Here is a 26,752-nt window from a genome sequence, read left to right as displayed (position 1 = left end):
TTTGATCCAACTTGTTAATTTTATGCGTAATATCACTACAGAGATTGAAGTAAAATACAAAAATATTACCCAATTACACCCAGCTTAACATTTTATATGAATAAAGTTAATATAGTTAGAGGAAATCATGGCTAATCAGAATTGCACCAAAGATGAGCAACTGAATTTCTCATGTTAATGCTTCTAATTCTAGCACGAATTAGTGCTATTAGCCATCTTCTCTACCAAAAACATGTTTCCACTGGTAAAAAGAATCTTTATGCCAACCTAGTTAAAACTCATTTTTTGTGGAAAAATAATTTAAAATGGCTAGTTTTTCTGTAATCTTTACTTTACCTGGACAACATATAAGAAACAGTCTTTAGAAGTATAACTGACCTTTATTCCTGATGGGAAGAGTAGTTGCAACATTGGCAGGTGGTTTGTCAGGCTCCTGAGGTGGGACAACCATAGGCAGTGCTTGAACAGGTACACGAGGAGCCTAAGACAAGAGACACTGGTTGGTTATTTCTTCTTTAGATATATAATCCATTAAATAGCATGCTTTAAAAGAAGAGTTTTACACTTATTCAAAATATTTTAAATGTCTTTCAGACAATGACATATTTACCTAAAATATACTCATACTCAATTATTTCCTGTAACATGTTTTCCAATGGGCTTTGAAAATTCAAGTTGTTATTCTGAACTTAGTAAGAAAGTTAAAAAAATACACCAATATAGAATTAGTATTATACCACACGTTCAGTAACTATATAAACTACTTATCTATAAAGAGTACTACTTACTATAACCAAAAATAATCTAAACTAGTTTGAACTGAAGTAAGTCAAAGGGAATAAAGAAGATATAAAATGCTTTCATTTTCAGTCTTACCCTATTCAAATCATGGGATGGGGGGGTTAACTGAGTGACATCTGGTGGAGGGGCTGAAAGCAAGTTATTAGGATAGTCCAAGAGATAGCAAACCACACTCGTATGGCCACCTTTTGCCGCTTCTATCAACATAGTTGAGCCATCCTAAAACAATCAATACGGAAGAGGGAAAAAAACTAAGTTAGTGGCAGAATCATTTAGGAAGATAAAGCTACAGGTCCCAGATCCTAGATCCCAGATCCCAGAAAAATAAAAATCACAGGTTTAGAAAACAGTCCTTTAATAAAATACAAAAAAAATACTTAGGATGCTATTAAAAATGGAACTTGTAGACAGCATTTTGTAATGTTAAAGGTAAAGAATTCACAATTCTGCCTGAAGCATTTGAGATTCACATACTTTTAAACGATGAGTAGGGTCTGCCCCGTGAGCTAAAAGTAGTTCCACCACTGCCAGATGACCCCCTGCACAAGCCAGGGAGAGTACAGTATGATCATTATTAGCTGTGGTTCTGTTCACATTTGCTCCTGAAAGATAAGGCATGAAAAATCACGTTAGTTGAGTGTTGAAGAAAAAGATATGTTACATTTATAAATCATAAGGAGTATAGTATTATGATGCGTCACATATACATTACTCAGCTTCAACAATTATAAACACATGCCTATCTTGTTTCAAATACACCCACATCAATTCTCCTCTCCCATTTTGAATTATTGTAAAGCAAATCTTCAACAAACATGACATAATTTCATCCGTAAATACTTCAGTACATATCAGCAAATAATAACAAAACTCATGTGCTAGCCATAATGGAATCATGGAATTAAAAAGAAAAGTACAAAATTTTATTTAATTTCTTTAGCAGAAAGGATGATTGAAAATAAAAATATACTATATTCTCTGTGTGGTCTACAGATTTAGAAAATTAATGCAGAATATGAAGGAGAGTAGTTCATCTTTTTTCTTTTTTCAAAGAAATATTAAATAGGTACCATTTCTCCTTCCAGATATGAATAAGTCTCTAATCTGGACAGGTAATACAAAAAATTCAAGTAAAATAGCAGAGAGGAACTGGAATCAAATTCATTAAATGAACCAAAAAACAAGAGATAATGATTGGGCCGGCACTGTGGCACTGTAGGTTAAGCCTCTGCATGTGGTGCTGGTATCCCATATGGGCGCTGGTTCCAGTCCCAGCTCCTCCACTTTCAATCCAGTTCCCTGATACTGTGCCTAGGAAAGCAGTGGAGGATGGTCCAAGTACATGGGCCCCTGCCTCTGGATCAGCCCAGCTCTGGCTGTTCAGCCATAAAGGGAGTGAACCAGCAGAAAGGTAGACCTCTGTGTCTCTCTGTAACTCTTTCAAATAAATGAATAAATCTTGAAAAAAAAAAAAAAAAAAAAGGAGATACTGATTATGAACATGATTCTTTTCTTGAGAATACTGTTATATGTAACAAAAGTTCAAAATGCCTACAATAATTATACCCATAAGTTACTTCAGATTTATTTTCTTTATCTATAAAGAACTACAAACCTATGATTTCTTCAGTATTTTCCACAGGAAGAACATGGTTTGGTTTGTCTTTTAAAGTTGTATATGGCCTATATTGGTTTTTAATCTATGTGGATAAGTAAAATCTTTCCTATACTTAGGAATTTGATGAATTGAGCAAGAAAAAGAGTTTCATTAAGCATCATATTGTAACCACCTAAGCAGTCATTTAATGAAGCAGTAATATGCTAATTTGTTCATTAAGGTCTTTGGTATTCACACTAGAATTACTGACCATGAAAGAAAATCCCCAGGCATTTTGCACTATTTGTCACATTTCAATTCTGAATATTTCTGTGCTATATTTATAACTATCACTCTGTATTTTATAAAGAAATAACTTAAGCACATGAAACTATAAAGTATGAAAATGATTTGCTCACAACTTTCTTAAGGGCAGAAACAATATAAAAATCAAAGTTTTAAGATAATATTAGATTACATGAACAACGAATGTTTTTATAGAAATATTTCTTCAATAAGTATGCTACCTGGCATAACAGAACTTTTGTTACTTGTAACTGTTCTGTGTATTGCAAGATGTTTATCAATTACCCACTCATAGCATCCTTCTCCCATGTGATGATACGAAAAAAAGGCCCTTTACCTTCAATCTCTGAATGTCTTAGGGCAGGAACAGTCACCTATGAGAAGAAACTACTGCTTTATATAAACCTACCTTTACTAATTAAGAACTGAACAGTACAAACATGACCAGCTCTTGCAGCTTTCATTAAAGGGGTTCTTCCACCTTCAGATTCATGCTCCTGTTCAAAAAATACAGATTTGTTTGATATTTGCTAGTGAATACTCATTATTTTTCATGAAACTCAAAAGGAAAACAACTGGACTAATTTCTGAGTCTAACTACATTAAAAAATGTGCTTTAAAGCAGATAAAAAAAAATCCCAAATTATAAACATGTTCTATGGAAATAATTTAAGTTACAATCATGCAATGGTGACATCCTCATCTAAATCCATCTGGGTAATTTCCCATTTTCTTGCCTTTATAGACATCCTATTGTCTCTCTTACCTTATATAAAAATAACAAGGCTAACGATAATGTGAATATTCTTAGAACTATCAATTATAAGATTTTATGAGTGGCTGATCACATGGTGTAGACAGTTGGAACACTGCCTGCAATACTGGCTTCTCCATATGGATATCGGTTTGTGTCCCAGCTGTCCCACTTCCAATCCTGCTCCCTGTTAATGCATTTGCGAAAGCAGTGGAAGAAGGCCCAAGAGCTGTGGCTCCTGCATTTACATGGGAGACCTGGATAGAATTACAGGCTCCTGGCTTTGGCCTGGCCCAGCCCTGGTCTTCAAGGTCATTTGAGGAGTGAAAACAGCAGATGGACGATCAGATCACTCATTCCCGTGTCTCTCTGTAACTGCCTTTAAAATAAATAATAAAGGGCCAGAGCTGTGGCTTAGTGGGTAAAGCCACAGCCTGCAGCGCCAGCATCCCATACATGGCTGTTCCACTTCTGATCCAGCTCTCTGCTATGGCCTGGGAAAGCAGTAAAAGATGACCCAAGTCCTTGGGCCTCTGCACTCACGAGGGAGACTTGGAAGTTCAGAGAACATGATGGAAGATCTCTCTCTCTGCCTCTGCCTTTCTGTAACTCTGCTTTTCAAATAAATAAATAATTCTTTAAAATAAATAAATAAATAGTAAAGAAAAGCAAAATAAACTGAAATGTATTCACTTTCCAAATATTCCAATAGGCAGCGCTGAAAACCCAGGAACTGGGTACTCAAAACATGCTTTCCACATTAGCAGAGAACTGGAATAGGGACTTGAACCTAAGGTATTGGGATATGGGCCTAAGCAGTGGGCCAAACACCTACCACCACTATCATTTTTTTTTTTAAACATTCACATCTGATGATCAACTTTTCATTTTTCTCTTCTGTCAAACTCAAGTTTTCTTATTGCCAATAACTAAGCAAGTAAAAGTTATGTTAATCTAAGTTTTGTAAATACAAGAAACATAGGGGGCCAGCCCTGTGGCACAAGTAGGTTAATCCTCCGCCTGCAGCGCCTACATCCCATATGGGCACCAGTTCTAGTCCTGGCTGCTCCTCTTCTGATCCAGCTCTCTGCTGTGGCCTGTGAAAGCAATAGTGGATGGCCCAAGACCTTGGGCCTCTGCACCCACATGGGAGACCAGGAAGAAGCTCCTGGCTTCGGATCGGCGCAGCTTCAGCCTCTGTGGCCATTTGAGGAGTGAACCAACAGAGGGAAGATCTTTCTCTCTGTCTCTCCCTCTCACTGTCTGTAATTCTACCTCTCAAATAAATAAATAAATAAATAAAAATCTTAAAAAAAAAAAGAAACATAGCTGCTAAGCTGAACAAGTTTGAAGTCTAACAAAGGCAACATGTACCAACTAGAATATAACTTATGTTTAAAGTGCTTCAAGAGTTTTAATATTAACACATGAAGAGTAAAAGAGGTTACAACAAAAATCAAGTTCAACCTCCCTTTTCATAAATGAGAAAGGAAAAATTAAATGAATTCATAGTTATTCAAACTAGTTATTATTTGTGCCTGAAAGTTAATATTACATACAACAAAATATTTTACTTGTTAATCCCAGGAAATCACCTTATATTAATTTAAAACCTAGCTAATGATATGTCACTCTTAAATCCCTATAGGATGAAACCAGGGGACTATTCTCCCCTATAGACTTGCCTTATGCTTTCCTGTTTCTAGGGATGGATGTACCTCCTACTATATTCTCCCAACTGGAATATCTATTTTGCCACAACATTTACAATGTCTAGCTTTTTGCTCTCTCTTTATATTTATTTATTTGAAAGGCAAAGTTACACATAGGGAGGAAGAAACACAGAGATCTCCCGCCCACTGGTTTATTCTTCAAATGGCTGCAATGGCTAGGGCTAGACCAGGCCAAACCCAAGAGCCTTGAAATCTATCTGGGTCTCCCACATGGGGGGCAGGGGTCCAAGCACTTGGGCCATCTTCTGCTGCTTTCCCAGGTGCATCAGCAGGGAGGTGGATTGGAGATAGAGCAGCTGGGACTTGAAGAGGTGTTCACATGGGAACCTGCCATCTCAGGCTTAACCTGCTAAGTCACAATGTGGGCCCCCAATATATAAGCTTTCTAAATCTTACCTAGCCCAAAATATAATATCTTCAGTGACTTCTCTTACCTCTTTTGAGCTTCTTGCCTCCTGCTGTACCTTCCCTATGACATCTCTTTATAATCTACCTTATAATAACATCAGTATTTATTTCATTCATTTTTATCAAATCAAACTGTTTGAGGGGAAATATTTATTAAATACTTACGTTTTTAACTCATCTGTTGTTTAATAATGCTCTGAGTATTACAGGCACAATTTATGTCCTAGGTGACCCAGAAATACCATTCAATCACAATTGCATTTTTTATACCAAATCAGAAAAGCTTCTAAAAATAGCTAAGTAAACACCTAAGAGACAGTAGACTAGATAGACCTACTAACAAAGAAAGAAAGGTGACTCAACAGTGCAGAAAAAATGTAAATAAAGAATGGTAAAAAGGTTAAGATCAAATTGGAAATAAACTTTTTGCTTATTAGAAACTTCAGAGTTTCAATGTGTCTTACTTTACTTCTGAATATTAAGATTCAAAAGGTGAAATAGCTTACCAGATCTGCTCCGGCCTGAAGTAAGACATCTGCTACATCAGTGTGACCATTTTCACAGGCATATGTTAGTGCTGTATCCCCAGTTGCTGTCGTCGCATGAACATTAGCTCCTGTAGCAGTGTTACAAAATAGTACATACTTAATAAAAAAACCACAAGAAATATAATGGACATAAAAACTTCTTCTAGATAATTCATATTCCCTCATATTGGACAAAATAACCAAATCCATTTCCAGAAATATAAACAATTACCAGCATACTTAGAAGCAAAAAAAATTCAATTAAACCACTAACATGAATTATTCAGAACACATGCTTTTTAAAAAAACCCATTCAATATTCCCACATCATAAAAATTACTTGTATTACACTTTTACTTAAATAAATCATTGGAAAAAACCTCCCAAATGCAAAAATTCCTACCTGCAGCTAATAGGTATTTAACTAATTCCAAATGACCCTCTTGTGCAGCTTCCATTAAAGGAGTAGAACATCCTAGTTCTATATCAGCCCCTGCTTTAATTAGAAAATCTGCCACTTCCAGAAACCCTCCACAGCATGCCAGAGTCAAGGCAGTTTCTTGAGTTTCTTCTGTCTGTGCATTGATATTTGCTCCTAAAATAAAGATTATAATTATTTAAAGAAAATTATTAACTTGTTCCAAAGCAAAACACGAGAGTTTCTTAATAAGCTGTATCTGAAAATGAACATGCACGCGTGCGCACACACACACACACACACACACAATTTTACTACACTAAATAAGAAACTGCCTCTCCTCTACTACTGAGGCAGTGGAGAAAAAAAAATACACTAGCGTGTAATTGATGTACACAGCTGGAATAATATTCAGCCAAAAGGTACAAATCAAACGATTAAAAACCTCAGAAAAATAAGCTAAATTCCTTCATCATGAGAATTCAAATATCATGGCAAAGATATTAATGATGATCTAACACTTAGTAAACTTGTACTATTTGCTAGGCAGTACTCAAAAGACTATAAATTCTTTAGTAATTATCAGCTCCATTTTAAACTAAGGAAATTGAGGTTAATTAACCTGTATAAGGTCACAGAATTATCATCACTACCAAGACCATCACCATAGCTAACTTTTAACAGGCATTACATGACAAACACTGCCTCAAGAGGCTTATACATACTCATTAACTTTCACATCAACATTACAGATGAGAAAACTGAGACAAAAAGAAACATGCCTAAAGTTAAAAAATTTCAAGAAGTAAAGCTGTGACTCAAACCCAAGAAGTCTGCTTCAAAACTTATTTGGCTCAATATTACCTCTTTTTTTTTTTTTTAAACAAGTAGCATTCCTCTCAAATTTGTCCAGAATTTGTGTTACAGAGTAAACTGTATTACTAGAAGAAAAATAAAGTCAGGCTACAGAGATTAGAGATGAATTTTAAACTTAACACAATAAAATAAATTTTCCCAAAGAGAAGTTCCCTGTGTACAGAGCTCCTTGACAACTTCTGATGTGCGCTGCTGCCCTCTCATCAAGTTAGTCCTTCTGCAGGGTTTCATATTCTGTTAGATGAAACAGTAGATCTTTCAAATACTTACTAACATGTATTCTGTCCCCAATGGAATTCCCTTAATATATTATCTTGAGAAATGCTGCATTTCATATATTCCCTTACTTAATCCACAAAACTATGCCAATCACCATTCTGTTTTTTGATTCACACAGCACATTATGACTCCGCAAGCACAACTTTAAAGAAGCCTATCTAATTTTGTTTAAGACAACATGGAAACCATTTCAGAGCAAATACTTTATCATTAGTTTGAGTGATAACATTTCATTACAAATCTACTAGTAAGGTGAAATACTAAAATTCAACTTCATAAAATTTTAAGACAGTTCACACATAATGATTTAGTGTCTTGAATGATAATGTTACCTTGGCCTAGTAGTAGCGCCACCATTTCTTCATGTCCTTCTCGAGCTGCTTCCATCAGTGGTGTATAACCTTCATCATTGACCTCTTCCAGGCTAGCTCCTCTTTCAATAAGTAAAGCCGCAAGTTCCACATGCCCACCACATGCAGCCAAAGTCAATGGTGACTCAAATGAATCAGCAGGCATGTTCACTTGGGCACCACTGTCAAGAAGTAACCTAGCTACTTCAACATGGCCATCCTAATTATAATGCAATTAAAAAAATTGAATCAGCATCATTACAAAAAGTCTTTAAAATCCAAAGACTTCTCAATACTATACCATGACATTTACTGATTTCTATTCAAATAAGACTTATTAAATCCACACTTCATAGTTCAAACTGTATTTATTATGTGCTACCTATATTCCTTTAGTATAGAAGAAACAAAAGTTGAGGATATGAAACCAGTAGAAAAGTGATACCTTCAATAAAAGCTTAATACAGATCAGGAAAGAAAAGAGACTACTGTAAAACTACAAATATTGTAAACACTGTATGGTACAAACTTAAATACTAAAAAGATAACATTAGAAGAAGGAGAGTTAGGATCTTCATGAAAAGGACAAGCAAACTTGTGATGAGGTAGAAAAAAATGAAACACTTTTTGCAGGAGTGAGGGAAGGATACATGATATGTTAGGGGAACACAATGTACACGCAGTAATTTCTTTATTGTTTATTTCATTGCCAGTTAAAAGGAAGAAAAAGTTCTTACTATCTTCTATACTGGTCATTCTTTCCTACAGATTTTCTAAGTATGGACAATTTCAAGAGTCTGTGTCACTTTTCTTTTCTTTGATAATCTCTTTTTTCCTTTCTATACATTACCTCAGAGACATTTCATTTGCTTTTGAATACATCATGCCAATTTTTGCCTATGTACTTTTCACATTGCACAACTCTACCATCTTATTACTATGGTTACCTTGCTATTTCTTCAGCTCTGACTTTCCTCCCTGCAGAGTCTACACCTACATTTCCTTTCAAGTGCAGTTTAAAAACTCAGTCTTTTTTATTTATTTATTTTTTTATTTTGAAATTTTTATTCTTTTTTTTTTGACAGGCACAGTGGACAGTGAGAGAGACAGAGAGAAAGGTCTTCCTTTTGCCATTGGTTCACCCTCCAATGGCCGCCGCGGCCAGCGCACCACGCTGATCCGAAGGCAGGAGCCAGGTGCTTCTCCTGGTCTCCCATGGGGTGCAGGGCCCAAGCACTTGGGCCATCCTCCACTGCACTCCCAGGCCACAGCAGAGAGCTGGCCTGGAAGAGGGGCAACCAGGACAAAACCGGCGCCCCAACCAGGACTAGAACCTGGTGTGCCCGCACCGCTAGGCGGAGGATTAGCCTATTGAGCCACGGTGCCGGCCAAAAACTCAGTCTTTTAGTAAGGCATCCAAATATATGGCCCCTACTAATATCTTTCATTTACTTATAACATATACTTCTAGCAAATGCTGGTCAAATCTACAGAATATTCCATTTTTAACTTCTTAATCTACAACTAGGTTGATTCTCTGTGTGGGGGTGGCGGTTGGGATGGAAATGATTACATTTCCTAGTTGCAGAGAATTGTTAAACCGACACTGTTTACTGATGGTTTACACACATCATCTCATTTAGTCTTCACAACAATCCCAGAGAGAGATACAATTATCCTAATTTTACATATAGGGAACACAAAAGCTGTAAAGAAAACTTAATACTTGTTCAAGGAATATCTTACTTCATAAAACAAACACTGGGATGGTAATAAGGAAAACAACAGATAACAAGTCTTAAATGACTATGCTAATATTGTAAAACACACCTTTCAATAATAATTCTCTAAAAAGAAGCCAAGACAAGAAATGTCAATTTCATCTGGAATATTTCTCTCTTTGATAAAATAACTTTTAAAAAGATGATTCAAAGGCTCAGAAAAGACCATGCAAAAGGGGAATTATGTAACACAAACAATATTCTAGAAATTTTCTTTAGTTCATTGGTGTGAAACATGATATGCTTAGTATTGCGTACATATTCAATGGATTATTATATTCTCCTATATGCTCCACTAACCTTTTAAAAAAGCCACTTTTGTTCCAAATATGTAAAACTAGTAAGTGTTATGTAAGTCTGAGAAAATGCAGGTGGCAATGTAAAGCTTGAGGAAGCAACTAGTAGAAATTAATGTACAATTGACTCTGAAAACTCAACTCAGATAGCTGAAGTTCTGCTCCACAGTAAGGTTATTATAAACAATCTTTGCACCTCCAAAATAGACATTCATTATACACTGCTTAATATTTAAAGGTATTTTGTGTATGTATTTTACAAATCTTACCATGCAAGCTTCCATTAGAGCAGTGTGCATTTCATCTGTTTTGTGTTCTTGATCCGCACCTGCTTCCAAAAGAAAACGCACCATCTCCAGGTGTCCTAAACAAAAAGTGTACTAGATTAAATATTTTATTTAAAAAAACTTTTATATCTACAATGTTTTGAAAGTTCTTATATGTCATTTATAGCATTAAATTTATAAGCATAATCCTAAAGTCAATTATAAGCCACCTCAACTGTCAATCACAAATTAAGAGAGATTATGTAGTTCTATTCTTTACCATATTGCCTAGAAACTGCTAATACTAAAATCCCTGATATAGGCAAACACAGATGTTATTAAAATCTAGCACCCACAACATCCCCTCTACAATATTCTGAGTGACTTAGGCATGCTAGTTATTTTATTTTATTTTTAAAGATTTATTTATTTATTTGAAAGGCAGAGGCAGAGAAAAGAGCGGTCTTCCATCTGCTGGTTCACTCCCCAGATGGCTGGAATGGCCGGAACTGAGCAGATCTGAAGCGGGAGCCAGGAGATTCCTCTGGGTTTCCCACGTGGCTGCAGGGGCCCAAGGACTTGGGCCATCTTCTACTGCTTTCCCAGGCCACAGTAGAGAGCTGAACCGGAAGTGGAGCAGCTGGGACTTGAACCAGTGCCCATATGGGATGCCAACACTGCAGGCGGCAGCTTTACCTGCTACACCACAGCACTGGCCCCTTCTAGTTATTTATGTTACAGAACTAACTAGTTTTCAAGAATTAATAGCCTATCATAGTCATTTAAATTCTAAGAGGAACTGTGTTTCCATTTCCAATAACTCATATTCCTTTTACAAACAACCTATATGTAAACTGGGTAGGTACCACATGTATAAATATGAAACAAGGGCAAGAAACATTATTTAATTTATATTCATTTACTTATAAACATATCCATGCACTTATATAAAAAGGCAAAAAGTTAATTATATTTTAAAAAGGGACTTTAGATACTAAGCAAGAAACAACAGAAAAAGGACTCAAAGGACTCCTACCCCAAATTCATTTAGAAAGTTACAGTAAGTTCTTAGTCAATTGAGACTGAAGGGAAGAGGTAGAAAGTGGAGTCATAGGCATAAATTACAACAAAATTTATTTCACTGAGGAAGTACAGCATCTGTCATCTTTTTATTAATATACCCATATTAGCAAATTTTTGCAATTTTATCTACTGTTCCTTTCTTGTCATTCTACCCTCCCAAACATCATCATCGATGCTCAGTCTCAGCCTAACTTCTATCAATTCCAAATCTCATCTGGGAAACCTAACCAGAAATAGAAGAAAGGAAGAAGATTCATGGGTCCCTAGAAGAAACAGAAATGTTCTTTACCAGCTCAGTACTCTACCCCGCCTCTAATTAAAGCCTACAAGCCCCAGTTCAGACGCCCCTCTCGGAAAGCAGTGTGTTGCTACACGTAAAGGGAAGAGGCAAGAGCAGTTAAATGTAACCTGTCTCAAAGCTCTACTGCCAGCTGGGATTCAGTAGTGAAATGCAGCTGGTTTTGAGTTCAAAACTATTTGTGAAAATGAAAGAGAACCACTCAATCACCCGCCCCCAAGCATCTCAATGAAGATCAGCTTCCGTGGAATTATCAAAGAAGGCTGGGGAAATAAGGGACCTCAGCTGTGCTCCCTATCTAAAAATCTGTTAACATCAGGTAATGAATAACACATTTTCCAAATTTAACTAAAAATTTAGTCATTTACGTATATGAGCATTATTTTTATATTAAATTCTTAAAAAATTTTTCTCTATTATGCGAGAGGCAAAGAGACAGAGAGAAAAAGACAGAGATCTTCCATCCACTGGTTCACTCCCCAAATGCTCACCCAACAGTCAGGGCTGAGCCAGCCTGAAGCCCCTAACTCAACCTGGGACTCCCACGTAGTTGGCAGGCTCTCTAGTAATTAAACCATCATTTGCTGTGGCCCAGACTGTACATTAGCAGGAAGCCAAATTAGAAGCAAAGTCAGGACCCTGGCACTCTAATATGGGATGTGGTTGTACCCTAAGCTGTGCCAAAAACACACTCCAATTCACATATTTTTAAAGGAAATTATTCCAAAGGACATCACATAACCTTGACATGTATTAAATAGAATGAAATGAAGTAACACCAGGGCCTGGACTAAAAGTAAGGAAATCAAAAGCCCATTGCACGAATTTAAGAAGGCATTCATTCATAAACACATGCAAATCAAAGATCAGCTTTTGACAGTGATAGCATCCTTAAATTTCATACCTGGCTTTGCAAGAGCTTCTCCTGGAAGCCTTATAGTCAAGAATTTTACAGTTTATGATAAAAATATGGCACAGCTGCAGATGGCATTAAACACTGAACTAAATGGCTATGCAGACACAAAATTAAATTCCTTAAAGGAAAAAGCAAAAAACCTTACTTTATAACCATTTTTTCCTGTCATAAAGGGGAAGTCTAAAAAATATTCAACTTGTGGCTGTCTTTTAAGAACCTATAATCCAGGAGCCAGCTTTGTTAGGCAGCCGAGTTAAGCTGCCATATGAGCACAGGTTCAAGTCCTGGCTGCTCCATTTCTGGTCCAGCTCCCTACTAATATGCCTGTGAAAGCACAGGAAGATGGTTCAAGTGCTTGGGCCCCTGCCACCCATGTGGCAGACCAGACTAGCCCAGCCCTTTGTGGCCATTTGGAGGTAAACCAGTGATTGGGAGATCTCTCACTATCTCTCTTCTTACCTGTCACCCTGCCTTTCAAATAAATACATCTTTTTATCTTTTAAATAAAAAGAATATGTAATCTTTTTTTATTTTTATTTTTTCTGACAGGCAGATTTAGAGAGAGAGAGAGAGACAGAGAGAAAGATCTTCCTTCCATTGGTTCACCCTCCAAATGGCCGCTACAGCCGGTGTGTTGCCCCGATCCGAAGCCAGGTGCCAGGTGCTTCCTCCTGGTCTCCCATGCCAGTACAGGGACCCAAGCACTTCGGCCATCCTCCACTAACTTCCCAGGGCCACAGCAGAGAGCTGCACTGGAAGACAGAATTCGGCACCCCAACTGGGACTAGAACCCGGGGTGCCGGTGCAGCAGGCAGAGGATTAGCCTAGTGAGCCGCAGCGCCGGCAAGAATATGTAATCTTGAAAATTAATTATTCATGAACCAGGCATCTTAACAGGCAATAGTGTGACCTGCCTAGAGGTAGGTAATTTCTATGATATCAATATTTTCAGGTTGCTTAAAATTAAAGTATCATGTACTCTCCCTTTGTAACAGAATATTACCAACATGCAAAACCATTATAATTAGTCATTAAAATTTTTAAAAAGCTGTTAAAAATGACCAGATCAACAATTTTTCATTTGATAGTATTTATGCCTATATTTTTAAAAATTGAAAATTAAACAACACTTAGTTAACAGTTATCACTATATATTTTATTTATTTTAATCTAAAAATCAGGTCATATGAAATAAATAATTTTATGTGTTTAAAGCATTTCAAAAAGGGTTTATAATGTGCAGGGCAGCGTAGAGTCCTATGCTGCTGTGGAGGTCATAACTCTTAACCACAAGATGTTTTCCCAGGTCCTGGGATGGTGGCTCAGTAACACTGCTTTGGATAGTAATGTCACACTGAACCCTGGGCCCTACACTGGGGTAGTGGGAGAAGTAGAAGGTGAGAATTGAACTTGGTCACCCTCACCCTGGCACCTGGAGTGAGTTAATCTTTAAAAGGAGCCAACTTTCAATCAGATTAGTGGGCACATGAATTGAGCGCTAAGGGTTGGACTGAATGAAAGGAACATCAAAGACAAAGGGGCTGTTTTGGTCTCACCAGAGGCCAAAGAGGACTGGGTGTGTTGAGGCTGGCAAGAGTCAAATCAGTGGAAGAGTAGCCTGCTGAATCTTTAAACTGAGTAAATACATAAATCAACTATTAAAGTCTCCTAAATGGGCATTCAGGTCAATGGTTAAACCACTTTTTGAGGACCTGGGTTCAAGTCCTGGCTCAGTTCTCTGTTGTATCTTCCTGCTAATGCCATCCTACTGCAAGGTGAGGAAGCGATGATCCCTTCTACCCACCTGCAAGTCCAAGACTTAATTTTGGCCTCTTGGCTTTGACCATATGGCCATTATGGGCATTTGGGAGCAAAACCAGCAGGTGAGAGGTCTCTCTCTCAATAAAAAAATTTAAAAAATAAATAAATAAATAGAGGTCTATACTGTACCTTTGTAACAAGCTAATGTAAGGGCGCTCTCTTTAAATTCATTGGAATGAGTATTAATGCCAGCCCCATTTTCTAGCAGCAATCTGGCTACTTCCACATGTCCAGCACTTCCAGCTTCCATAAGAGGAGTATGACCATTTTCATTATGGTCCTCAATACTAGCACCGGATTCCAAGAGCACCTTTACAACATCTACATAGCCTCCAGCACAAGCATATGTAAGTGCTGTGTTGCCTATTTTAATGAGGAAAAACAAAATACATTAATACAATATATTAAATTAAAAGGAAGCATCTAACTTACATTAGCAAGAAAACTAAAACAGAATATTCTACTCGCAATAAATACTAAATTATAAACATATATCTTAAATTATAACATAAATTTTCTTAATGTAATGTATCTTTCTGAAATTTCCTTGTTACCATCCTTATGTGGAAAATCAAATATACTTACCATACAGTTGTAAAAAAATTGAGTGATTTTGAAACAAACTAGCTTTACCTTTCAGATGAGAAAAAAATTATCTTTTAACTTTAATCAGAAGAAAAGCATTTCAGAAGAGTATTTTAATGTTTTAACCTAAAAGTACTCATCATATACATGTATATATGTATATATATTAAACCATTGATTCATATGTTTTTTAACTAAAACTTCAAATACCAGTTAACTCATCAGTTATATTCTTTCTTGAAGATAAAAATGGTCCATGTTATAAAAGGCTTCAAAATCCCTTTAAAGCAGAATATGCAGATTTTAAAAATTACTTAAAATATCTAACAAAGTTAATTTTATACAAAATGTATTTTCATATAATTTCATAACTTTTATACAAAGCCATGTAGGTATCAAGTTTGGGGGAAATTTTAGACTGAAGTCATAGCCTTGTGATACATAATGTGTTCACAATACTTTCTTTTTTCATAGTCTATAATTTAGTAATGGTAGGGGACAATGATCAGCCTTTTACAACTTATCCTTCAATTCTCCCTATTAGCTGTTCCTGTTCTTCCTCTGACAAATAACTAACCAGGGATTGAGAATTACAGACCATACCTCTCCATTTCTAAGTTAATGATCCATCCAAGCAAGGCATTTTTAAAGTATTTTGAAAGAACTTGAAACACAAATAATTTTCCTCACAAACAAAACTAGAGAAGTTTCATTTCAAATATATTTTATACACTTTCAACGTCATAGACTTTATGCAAATTTGCAGCATAAGAAAAAAGATTACTGGGAAAGTATCACTAATGACCACTTTCATGTGAAATAATTATTAACAAAGGATGTTTTTACTTAGCAAATTGAAAATTATGCATGACCTGTTGAAGACTGTGCATTGACATCAGCTTTATGCGCTAGCAGCAACTTCACAATTTTGACATGTCCTCCATTAGCAGCAGCCATTAAAGGTGTAATGTCACCTTTGATTCCCCTATCTTCCACATTTGCATGCATTGCCAACAAAACCTTATGAAAGAAAAATAAAGTGTAAAGGATACTAGGAAATAATAAAAATTCTGAACACATAAAACACCTTAGTCATTAATAGAGTACAAGAGCCAATGAATGCACACATTTTAGCCAATGAACGCACAAAACTGTCTGTTGAAATGAACCTACTGATTGGAAGGATTTATTTTGACTATTTCCTTACTAAGAAGCCCAGAATTAGAAAATAAAAACAAGAAAATCCAAGATTAATTTTGTAATACAAACCTGTGCAAGCTCATAGTATCCAGCAGAACAAGCTAAACAAAGGAGGCTCTCCCCTTCTTCAGTGTGTTCATTTACACTTCTTCCTTCAATGAGTAACTTTCGCACAGCATTTACATCTCCTTCTGAACAGGCCTCTGCCAAACTGCGGCTATTAGGGAAAAAATATTGTAATATCCAAATACAAGAAGATATTTTTAAAAATCACACAGCTGTAAGTATTGATTTTTCATGTCAATCTTGACATCAGTGCTAAACAAGGATAATTCATAACAGAAAAGAAAATGAGTTCACTGAGTTTTTATGTCAGAAAGTCACTGAATTACAATGATCAGTATTCTAAGATTTACGATATGCAAATGAAGGATAAAGTCTACTGTAAGTGGAGACGTGACATTTTATAATAAAATTTTACAGAAATCAGAAACAAAATACAAGCTATAATGACTTTTTGCTCAATCACTAGAAACTTTTGCAGAATGTAATTGAAAAAGTATAAACTGGGCAAAATGTATAGTAAATTTAAAGGCTTACTTTTATATGGAAGGCCTATTCTTTTATTAACTAAAGGGGAATAGAAAAGATAGGAATATGGAGGCTTTGGGTTTTTGCACTGCAGAGCAGTCACTGTCTACAGGCCTGTGTCCTTTAGACAAAAGATGGGGCCTGGTGACGGACTGCATACGATGGGGAAATGGCTGGGGCAGCACTTGAGAAATCCTGAGACATGAATTTGAGTACTATTGGTGTGTTAAATGGTAGTGCAGTAAATCCTGGAATCATCTCCCAAATTTTTAAAAAAACTTCTATCACTCCTTCACTCCATGTCCCTGAGTAAACCCTCTGCCCTCAGGGCCTGTGATGTTGGATGTTTCTTCCACATTTTTAGCCATTCATTATGCTAAGACTTCTCCCACCGAGTAAATACATAGATACCATCCTTTCTAAAAAATTCCCACAACTTCCTGGAATATTCCTATTGGTCTTACTGCCAATTATCACAACAAGGACAGAGCTTTGTTTTTATAACTGGTTAAAATATAGATTAAAATCAAAATGGAAGCAATTAATAATTTCTCAAAAAAGTACGTGTCTAGGAGCCCTGGGAATCCTCCAGCTGTTGATACAGGGTACTACTCCCTTTCTTAAAAAATATTTGTAATGCCAAGAGTTTTCTGTGATGCTTCCTCAATACAAAGAGCTATCATGCAGATTCAATACAATATCAAACATCACAACGCCACTTCATGAAAATATGTATGTAAATTTTCTGTTAAGATTCCAACTACGTACATCTCCAAAGATGTTCTCTCTTCTGGATAAAACTCACTCTAAATTCTGTATTTCAATTGTAACTTAATTCCTCTATCATTTTCTTGAAAAATCGCCTTGTTACTTTAGTTACTGAAAATCTATTTTGGGTTTTTGCCCTGCAGAGAATCTGGAAAATCTATTTTCTGTACTTCCACTATTATTATCACCCAGATTCAAAGCTATCACTTTTAGCTGAGATTACGGCAAAGCTTCCTAACCAGTCTCCCAGCTTTCACCCTTGCTCTCCTTCAAGTGTTTTCACAAGGCACCCAGAGAGATCTTGTTTAAAGGAAAGGATATCACGTCACTTCTCTGCTCAGTATCCTACATTGGCCTCTACTCTCAATCACTGTAAGAGTTGGCCAATAGCAGAATACCACACCCCTCCTCCTTTTTACATCTCAGGCTTCATCTCTTTAAAAAAAAAAATATTTATTAAGTGCCCTTAAACTCCCAGACACTATGCCTCTTTTTTTTAAAATTTATTTATTTATATGAAAGTCAAGAGTTACAGAGAAAGACAGGAAGAGAAAGAACGGTCTTCCATCCGCTGGTTCACTGCCCAATTGGCCGAAACAGCCGGAGCTGGGCCGATCCGAAGCCAGGAGCCAGGAGCCAGGAGCGTTTTCTGGGTCTCCCACATGGGTGCAGAGGCCCAAGGACTTGAGCCATCATCTGCTTTCCCAGGCCAGAGCAGACAACTGGATCAGAAGTGGAACAGCTGGGACTCAAACTGGTGCCCATATGGGATGCCTGCACCACAGGTGGCTGTTTTACCTGCCATGCCACAGTGCCGGCACACCCCCCCCACACACACACACACTTCTTTTTTAAAGATTTATTTATTTATTTGGAAGGCAGAGTTACAGAGAGGCAGAGAGAGAGGTCCTCCATCTGCTGGTTCACTCCCCAGCAGAAGCCAGGAGCTGTGCTGATGTGAAGCCAGCAGCCAGGAGCCTCTGTTGGGTCTCCCACATGGGTGCAGGGGCCCTGCACTGCTTCATCCTTCACTGCTTTCCCAGACCATAACAGAGAGCTGGATCGGAAGTGGAGCAGCCGGGACTCAAACCAGTGCCCAGATGAGATGCTGGCACTGCAGATGGCGGCTCCACCCACTATGACATCTCCTACTCACTCACAGTTAATTCTCTGTACTTCTGCCACAATGGCGTGCCATTCTTACTGCTCATTAACATTCTAAATATACTCCAATCTCAAGATATTTGTATTTGCTGTTCCTCTGCCAAGACAATTCCTCTCCCAAACACAGCTGACTCCCTTTCCCATTTCAGGTCTATCTTTTAAGTGAGAATTTTCCTGACCACCCTATTAGAAATACAACATGATCTCTCACCCAAACATTATCCTAGCAATTCCTCAATTACTCTTTCCCCATAGTTCTTATCATTGTGTGCCTGACTATACACGTCCCTTAATTGCTCATTTTATTGTTTCTTTATCAAAGTGACAGTCTGAAATAGTAGTTAATAACAAGCTTGCCTCTTAGAAGTTCCTCACTTTCCATTTGACAGGACACTAACAGTTCTAGAAGCAATGCTCTCTATCACTTTCAAGAAAAGTTAGCAAATTCCTCTCACAACATTTGACATGTAAGAACATACTTTTTCTCTTTTGAGGTAAGGTTTCTCTCCCTCTGTCAATTCTTCATGCAAATAACCTCTTCTACTTTACCATTTGAACTTTATCATTAAATTTCCACATACGCATGCTAGCTTTAACAACCCTTCCAAATATAGTCCAGCAACAGCTGAATCTCAGAACTTAAGAGCAAAAATGTATTAAGGTTGGCACATGGCATTGCACTTAACTAAGTACACACAAAGTACCTACTGCACTGCACTGCACTTTTCAAGCTTTGTTGAATAAATATGATGGTCACAAACATTTTGTATTGTTTCAATGCAAAAGAGCCCATAACTTAATCTTGCCATTCTTTTCTGCTTTAACCAGCTTTAATATACTCCTTAAGGTGTTTTGAAGATTCCCTCTTGCCAGTCTCAGCAAGCAACACATTAAATAATATTTGGAAATTATCAGTAATATTTTAGATGACAAAACAGAATATTAAGAAATAATATCTGAAGTTAACTAAAAAAGAAGAGTCAACATATGAGAATGCCAAGTAGATTAATAAAAACACAAAATCTAGATGCATTAAGACCAATAAAGTGCCAAGACAAAGAGCAAATATATTCACTTGTTAGCACTATTTAATCTCTCTTATGGTCTTAAAAGATGATGCATCAAAAACATTATAAAACAAAATACAGTTCTTAAATGCTATTATTTACTCTCCAAACCCATAAAGATAGGCACCTAATAAAGACATTTTGGTCAATGACAGACAACATACGACAGTGGTCCCCCAAGATTATATTAGCTAGTGACATCACAGCCACCTTAGTTTGTGTTAAATAATCCTAGGATGTTGACATGGCAACATGTCCCTATCATTAACCAACACATAAATGTATTAGGATACTCCCATTTTCTCAAATGTCTAAAGACAAGTGCTAAAATAAATGAGTTCATTTTGGTGGAAAAAAGAAAAGCCACCGAAGGTTGAAAAAAACTAATGTGTATTAATGATAAATTTCTAGTTGTTCCCTTGGAGCTTTACATCCATTTTCAATATTCAACCCTAATTGTGTTTATGAATAAAGATGACTTTTATTGTATATCATTAAAAAAACTTAAAATACCAAGTCACAAAATATTTACTAAGCCCTTACTAACTATAAAGTACTAAGTACTAATATGGGTAATGCAAAAATAAACTTCTCAGGTTCATATTTTGGTTATGGGGATCTAGACTTGTAATTTTTTATAACTTCATAAAACAAAAACCTTGCTCGTTAAAATGTTTAGAACTGTCCACATGAACTAGAGGATGTCATTACTAGTAAGAAAGCATTTGAGTTTTTCATTATACATTAAGGAAAATAACAACAAAATTTAAACAAACAAGAAGGCTTTAACAAAATTAACAACTGAGCCTTGCAGTCAAACACTGGTGCTTCTCACCTACTGGATCTTGATAAAGTTACTCTCTTTAGTTTTTCTTCTGCAAAATGGAAGTAAAATAAAATATGCCTTTTAAGTTTTTCCTGAGTATAACTAAGACATGACATGCTAAGTGCATAGCACAACACAAGGCACAAAATAAATTCTCAATGTTATTTATTACTTTGAAGAAAATGGATTTCATACTGACCACATTGAAACTCTACTTACTTGTCCGACTGCCCTGCATTTGCTGTGCTTTCTGCTCTCATACGGGTAAGTGCAGCAGCAGCTTCATCCAACGCACAACTAACAGACGATGTCAACCTCCGGAGCACTTCAGGATCTGCAAACGCTTTACCATCAGCCGTGGATAATTTGCCTATTCCTATTATATTATATTCACACCAATATGGATAAACCCAAAAAGAGAAATAAAGTAAAATTCAAGTTACTTAATCTATACACGATATGTTAATCAATAACCTCCAAATGGTACAGTGAATATATACACTGAGTGCTAGCATCTTTTGGGAAATTGCTCTGCTCCAATTTTCTAAAAATCGTATTCTTCCCATGTAGTTCATAAGTATTTGATTGATCCTTGAACCCTCAGATGCCAGAAAAGGGTCCTTGGCCTATGCTGGGAAAATCAGGAGTTCTCACTTAGACTTTTGCCATATGTTTGAAAAAAGAACCTATGTTCAAAGGCTGCTAAATTAGTAAGATGTGAGTCATAAGCTATTTAGCCACTTTTATCACCACATACAGAAAAAGATTGCCCAAAATAAAATCAACATACAGGAGTGCAGAGAAACACAAAGGAGATATAGTCCTGATAAAATTACTTTAGACTTTCTGATGCCAGTATTCAGCATCATTTCTCTATTTTTTTCTAAATGTTACCTTTGCTTAAGATTTTTGGCTATTAATTGTGGCCAAAAATGGCATTAGAAATTCTAGGATATATATTTTAAATACCCCATAGGAGTATTACCTCTTATTTCAAATTATGTTTATAACTGATTACAAACACTCAAAATTACTCAAAAAGTACCACATATAAAATCTATTCAAAGCAGTATAACATATTCAAAAGCAGAAATGGTTAGTAGCCATTTACATGAAACAAAATTTGTGGCTTTTCCAGCTATCTCTTTAGTAAGCTTACCTCTAACCTTATTATTCTAGCTCAGTACTGCTTAGTACTTCCAGGCCACTTTTCAGCACTATCCATAGTACTTAACAGAAATATAGATGCTGGGACAGGCAATTGGCCTAGCAGATGAAATGCTTATTAGGACACCGACATTCCACATCAGAGTGCCTGGGTTTGATTATTAGTTCTGGTTCCTGATTTCAGCTTTCTGCTAGCGCTGGTCTTGGAAAGCAGCAGTGATGGTTCAAGTGGTTGGGTCCCTGTCACCCATGTGGGAGACCTGAACTGAGTTTCTAGCTCCTGGCTTCAAACCTGGCCAGGGGCCAAAGCAGGCATTTGGGGAGTGAACAACCAGCAAAGAAGGAATCTCTGTCTTTCAAATAAATAAACACACAAAATTAAAACTGAGCTCTCCCTGTTTTTTTGGAAAAAAAAAAAAATTTGACACCCCATTGGCCCAACTAACTAAAAAAAGACCCAAAGCAATAAAATCAGAGATGAAAAAGAAAACGTAACAACAGACGCCACAGAAATAAAAACAATCATCAGAAATTACTACAAGGACTTGCATGCCAGCAAACAGGGAAACCTATCAGAATCCTGGACACATGCAACTTACATAAACTGAACCATGATGACACAGAAAACCTAAACAGACCCATAACTGAGAAAGAAATTGAATCAGTAATAAAGGCCCTCCCAACAAAGAAAATCTCAGGACCAGACAGATTCACTGCTGAATTCTACCAGACATTTAAAGAAGAACTAACTCCAATTCTACTCAAACTATTCAGAACAATCGAAGAAGAGGGAATCCTCCCAAATTCTTTCTATGAAGCCAGCATCACCTTAATTCCTAAGCCGGAAAAAGATGCAGCATTGAAAGAAAATTACAGACCAATATCCCTGATGAACATAGATGCAAAAATCCTCAATAAAATTCTGGCCAATAGAATGCAACAACACATCAGAAAGATCATCCACCCAGACCAAGCGGGATTTATCCCTGGTATGCAGGGATGGTTCAACGTGCGCAAGACAATCAATGTGATACACCACATTAACAGACTGCAGAAGAAAAACCATATGATTATCTCAACAGACGCCGAGAAAGCATTCAATAAAATTCAACACCCTTTCATGATGAAAACTCTAAGCAAATTGGGTATGGAAGGAACATTCCTCAATACAATCAAAGCAATTTATGGAAAACCCACGGCCAACATTCTATTGAATGGGGAAAAGTTGGAAGCATTTCCACTGAGATCTGGTACCAGACAGGGATGCCCACTCTCACCACTGCAATTCAATATAGTTCTGGAAGTTTTAGCCAGAGCCATTAGGCAAGAAAAAGAAATTAAAGGATACAAATTGGGAAGGAAGAACTCAAACTATCCCTCTTTGCAGATGACAGGATTCTTTATTTAGGGGATCCAAAGAACTCTACTAAGAGACTATTGGAACTCATAGAAGAGTCTGGCAAAGTAGCAGAATATAAAATCAATGCGCAAAAATCAACAGCCTTTGTATACACAGGCAATGCCATGGCTGAGGAAGAACTTCTAAGATCAATCTCATTCACAATAGCTACAAAACAATCAAATACCTTGGAATAAACTTAACCAAGGATGTTAAAGATCTCTACGATGAGAATTACAAAAGCTTAAAGAAAGAAATAGAAGAGGATACCAAAATATGGAAAAAATCTTCCATGCTCATGGATTGGAAGAATCAATATCATCAAAATGTCCATTCTCCCAAAAGCAATTTATAGATTCAATGGAATACCAATCAAAATACCAAAGACATTCTTCTCAGATCTGGAAAAAATGATGCTGAAATTCATATGGAGGACCAGGAGACCTCAAATAGCTAAAGCAATCTTGTACAACAAAAACAAAGCCGGAGGCATCACAATACCAGGCTTCAGGACATACTACAGGGCAGAACTTCCATTTTGATGATGACCTCATTTAAATAAGATTAGAGTCAGCGAACTCAAAAGGCTTCCACAGCCTTGGAAACTCATGACTAGAGCCTAGGGAGATTACTGACACCATAAACAAGAGTGTCAAATTGTTAAGTCAACAAGAGGAGTCACTGTGTATTTACTCCTCATGTAGGATCTCTGTCCTTAATGTGTTATTCAATGTGAATTAATGCTATAACTAGTACTCAAACAGTATTTTACACTTTGTGTTTCTGTGTGGGTGCAAACTGTTGAAATCTTTACTTAATATGTACTAAATCGATCTTCTGTATATAAAGATAGCTGAAAATGAATCTTCAAGCCAATGGGAGAGGGAGCAGGAGATGGGATGGTTGCGGGTGGGAGGGAAGTTATGGGGGGGAAAAGCCACTGTAATCCAAAAACTGTACTTTGGAAATTTATATTTATTAAATAAAAGTTTAAAAAAAAAAAAGAAAAAATTAATCTTGATGTGAATGGGATGGAAGAAGGAGTGGGAGATGGGAGGGTTGCAGGTGGGAGGGAAGCTATGGGGGGTAAAAAGCCACTGTAATCCAAAAGCTGTACTTTAGAAATTTATATTTATTAAATAAAAGTTAAAAAAAAACTGAGCCCTCCTATCTATGAGTAACTATTTCAGTAAGCAGCAAGTAGGGTCTAGGCATCCATGTATTTTAAAAGTTCTAAGGTGATTCTGACATACAGGATTAAGAATATATAAATTAAATGTTAGAATAGATATTAGGCTGGCACCGCGGCTCAGTAGGCTAATCCTCTGCCTTGCAGCGCCAGCACACCGGGTTCTAGTCCCAGTCGGGGTGCCGGATTCTATCCCAGTTGCCCCTCTTCCAGGCCAGCTCTCTGCTGTGGCCAGGGAGTGCAGTGGAGGATGGCCCAAGTGCTTGGGCCCTGCACCCCATGGGAGACCAGGAGAAGTACCTGGCTCCTGCCTTCGGACAGGCGTGGTGAGCCGGCCACGGCGGCCATTGGAGGGTGAACCAATGGCAAAGGAAGACCTTTCTCTCTCTCTCTCTCTCTATTCACTCTGCCTGTTAAAAAAAAAAAAAAAAAAAAAAAAAAGGAATAGATATTATACAGCCCTGCTACTCAATATGTGGCACATTGAATAACATATTGTTATAACTTTGGAGTTTGTTAGAAAGGTAGAATCTCAGGTCACAAAATATCCTAATCTAAAATTTAAATTAAAAAAAAAAAAATCTCCAAGTGACTCAAATGAGCACTAAAGTTTAAAAAACAATATTTTAAGCTTTAATTTTAAAATTTGTATTTATTTAATATAAATGCAGAGAGAGAGAGACAGAGAGAGAGAGAGAGAGAGAAACTTGCATATACTGGTTCACTGCACAAATGCCCACAACAGCAAGGGCTGGGCCAGCCTGACACCAGGAGCCAGAACTCAGTCTTATTCTCTGACAATGAGGGTGTAGGAACCCCCCTACCTGAGATATTACCTGCTGCCTCCCAAAGTGCACATTAGCACAAAGCTAGAATCAAGTGCAGAGCCAGGACTCAAACTCAGGCACACTGATATGGGACATGGGCATTTCAAAAAGTATCTTCTCTGTTATGTCAAACACTCACTCCTTATTATAGGTTTCAAATCTGACTAAGACAAAACAGGCTACTCAGTAATAATAAGCATACCTGAATAAGAAAAATATCTTAAAAGAATTACAGGGATTCAATAATATCTTATAAGTTTGTGTTTAAACTTAATAAAAATTAAAAGACAATGGAGCAGCAACTTCAAAGACTGAAGTGGTATTTTAAACTAGAATACTATTCCAAGTCAAAAGAAAGGATTTTGAGACAAAGTTTCAAAAAACTTTACCCCTGGGGCATCTTTCTCAAGAAAGGGTATGGATACCTAAATCTTACTCAATCTCAACATCATAAAAATAAAGTAACCAGACAGTACTACATGATATACAAGCAAATATATAGCACCATGAATGACTATTTTTGTCAAAAACAAAATAACACTAAATCTGGTCAAGTATCTGTTTCTGAATTCTGCTTTATAGAAAACCCAACACACAGAGGTACAACTGTCAACATTCTTAAGTGGGAAAAAAATGACCCAGTTTCTTAGACACTAACAACAACCAAAACAAAGTATACAGGGGTGGGCATTTGGTATAGCAGATAAGACCCTAACTGGGACATACGCACTCCTTATCAGAGTGCCTGGGATGAAGTCCCAGCTCTACTTTCAACTCTGGTTTGGTGCCGTTGCACTCCTTGGGAGGCCACACGTGTTGGCTCCCTACCATCCATATAGGAGACTTAAGGCCCAAGCAGTTGGGTCATTTTCCACTGCTTTCCCAGGTTATTAGCAGGGAGCTGGATGGGAAGTGGAGCGGCCGGGATTTGAACTGGCACCTGGATGGCGCTGCAGATGGAAGCTTAACCTACTACGTGATAGCACCGTCTCCAACATCAGAGTTGTTAAACCATAAAAATTAATGTTCATAGTATATGTGTCTATTTTAGAAAACCTAAGAAAATACATGTTTGTAAATGAACATAGAGATTTAGAGTTATCATCACCTTATGTATAAGGCATATTATCTACATGGTGCTAAACCTTTAGAAACATATATAATCCCTAATTAAAGTACTGTTCTTATGGGGACAACATAATGATGATGATCCACTTTACCAAAAAAATGTAGTGATGACTCACTTTACAAGGTTTTAAAAGACAGTCTGTAACAAAAATGTGAGGAGGAATTATACACAGTCAATTCTTGTTATTCATAGTAGTTGTATTATGTGAAATTCCTGCAAACACTGAATTAATGAATACTGAACCACTGCTCCCATGAGCCATGCAGGAGTAGATTACTTATAAGCCTCTGGCCACAGCATTTTCATTAGTTTAAAGACACCTTATTTAAT

General features: G+C 36.9%; 1 protein-coding gene across 13 annotated transcripts in view; it reads right to left on the bottom strand.

Annotated features, from left to right (window-relative positions):
- ANKRD17 (ankyrin repeat domain 17) overlaps positions 1-26,752 on the bottom strand; it is a 187,594-nt gene that overhangs the window by 72,993 nt on the left and 87,849 nt on the right. For all 13 annotated transcript variants that reach the window (XM_051820219.2, XM_051820220.2, XM_051820223.2 and 10 more), the window contains 12 exons: positions 20,931-21,087; positions 16,365-16,512; positions 15,968-16,115; positions 14,640-14,873; positions 10,396-10,490; positions 8,032-8,269; positions 6,530-6,721; positions 6,106-6,215; positions 3,114-3,201; positions 1,276-1,403; positions 877-1,020; positions 379-481 (listed from right to left, as the gene is read on the bottom strand). In XM_051820219.2, the coding sequence (XP_051676179.2) occupies positions 379-481; positions 877-1,020; positions 1,276-1,403; positions 3,114-3,201; positions 6,106-6,215; positions 6,530-6,721; positions 8,032-8,269; positions 10,396-10,490; positions 14,640-14,873; positions 15,968-16,115; positions 16,365-16,512; positions 20,931-21,087 (1,785 nt within the window). The remainder of the gene's footprint in view (positions 1-378; positions 482-876; positions 1,021-1,275; positions 1,404-3,113; positions 3,202-6,105; positions 6,216-6,529; positions 6,722-8,031; positions 8,270-10,395; positions 10,491-14,639; positions 14,874-15,967; positions 16,116-16,364; positions 16,513-20,930; positions 21,088-26,752) is intronic.

This window comes from Oryctolagus cuniculus, chromosome 8 (assembly GCF_964237555.1).
Source record: "Oryctolagus cuniculus chromosome 8, mOryCun1.1, whole genome shotgun sequence".
NCBI lineage: Eukaryota > Metazoa > Chordata > Mammalia > Lagomorpha > Leporidae > Oryctolagus > Oryctolagus cuniculus.
Note: the sequence above shows the minus strand (reverse complement) of the source record. Positions and strands in the feature narration are given on the sequence as shown.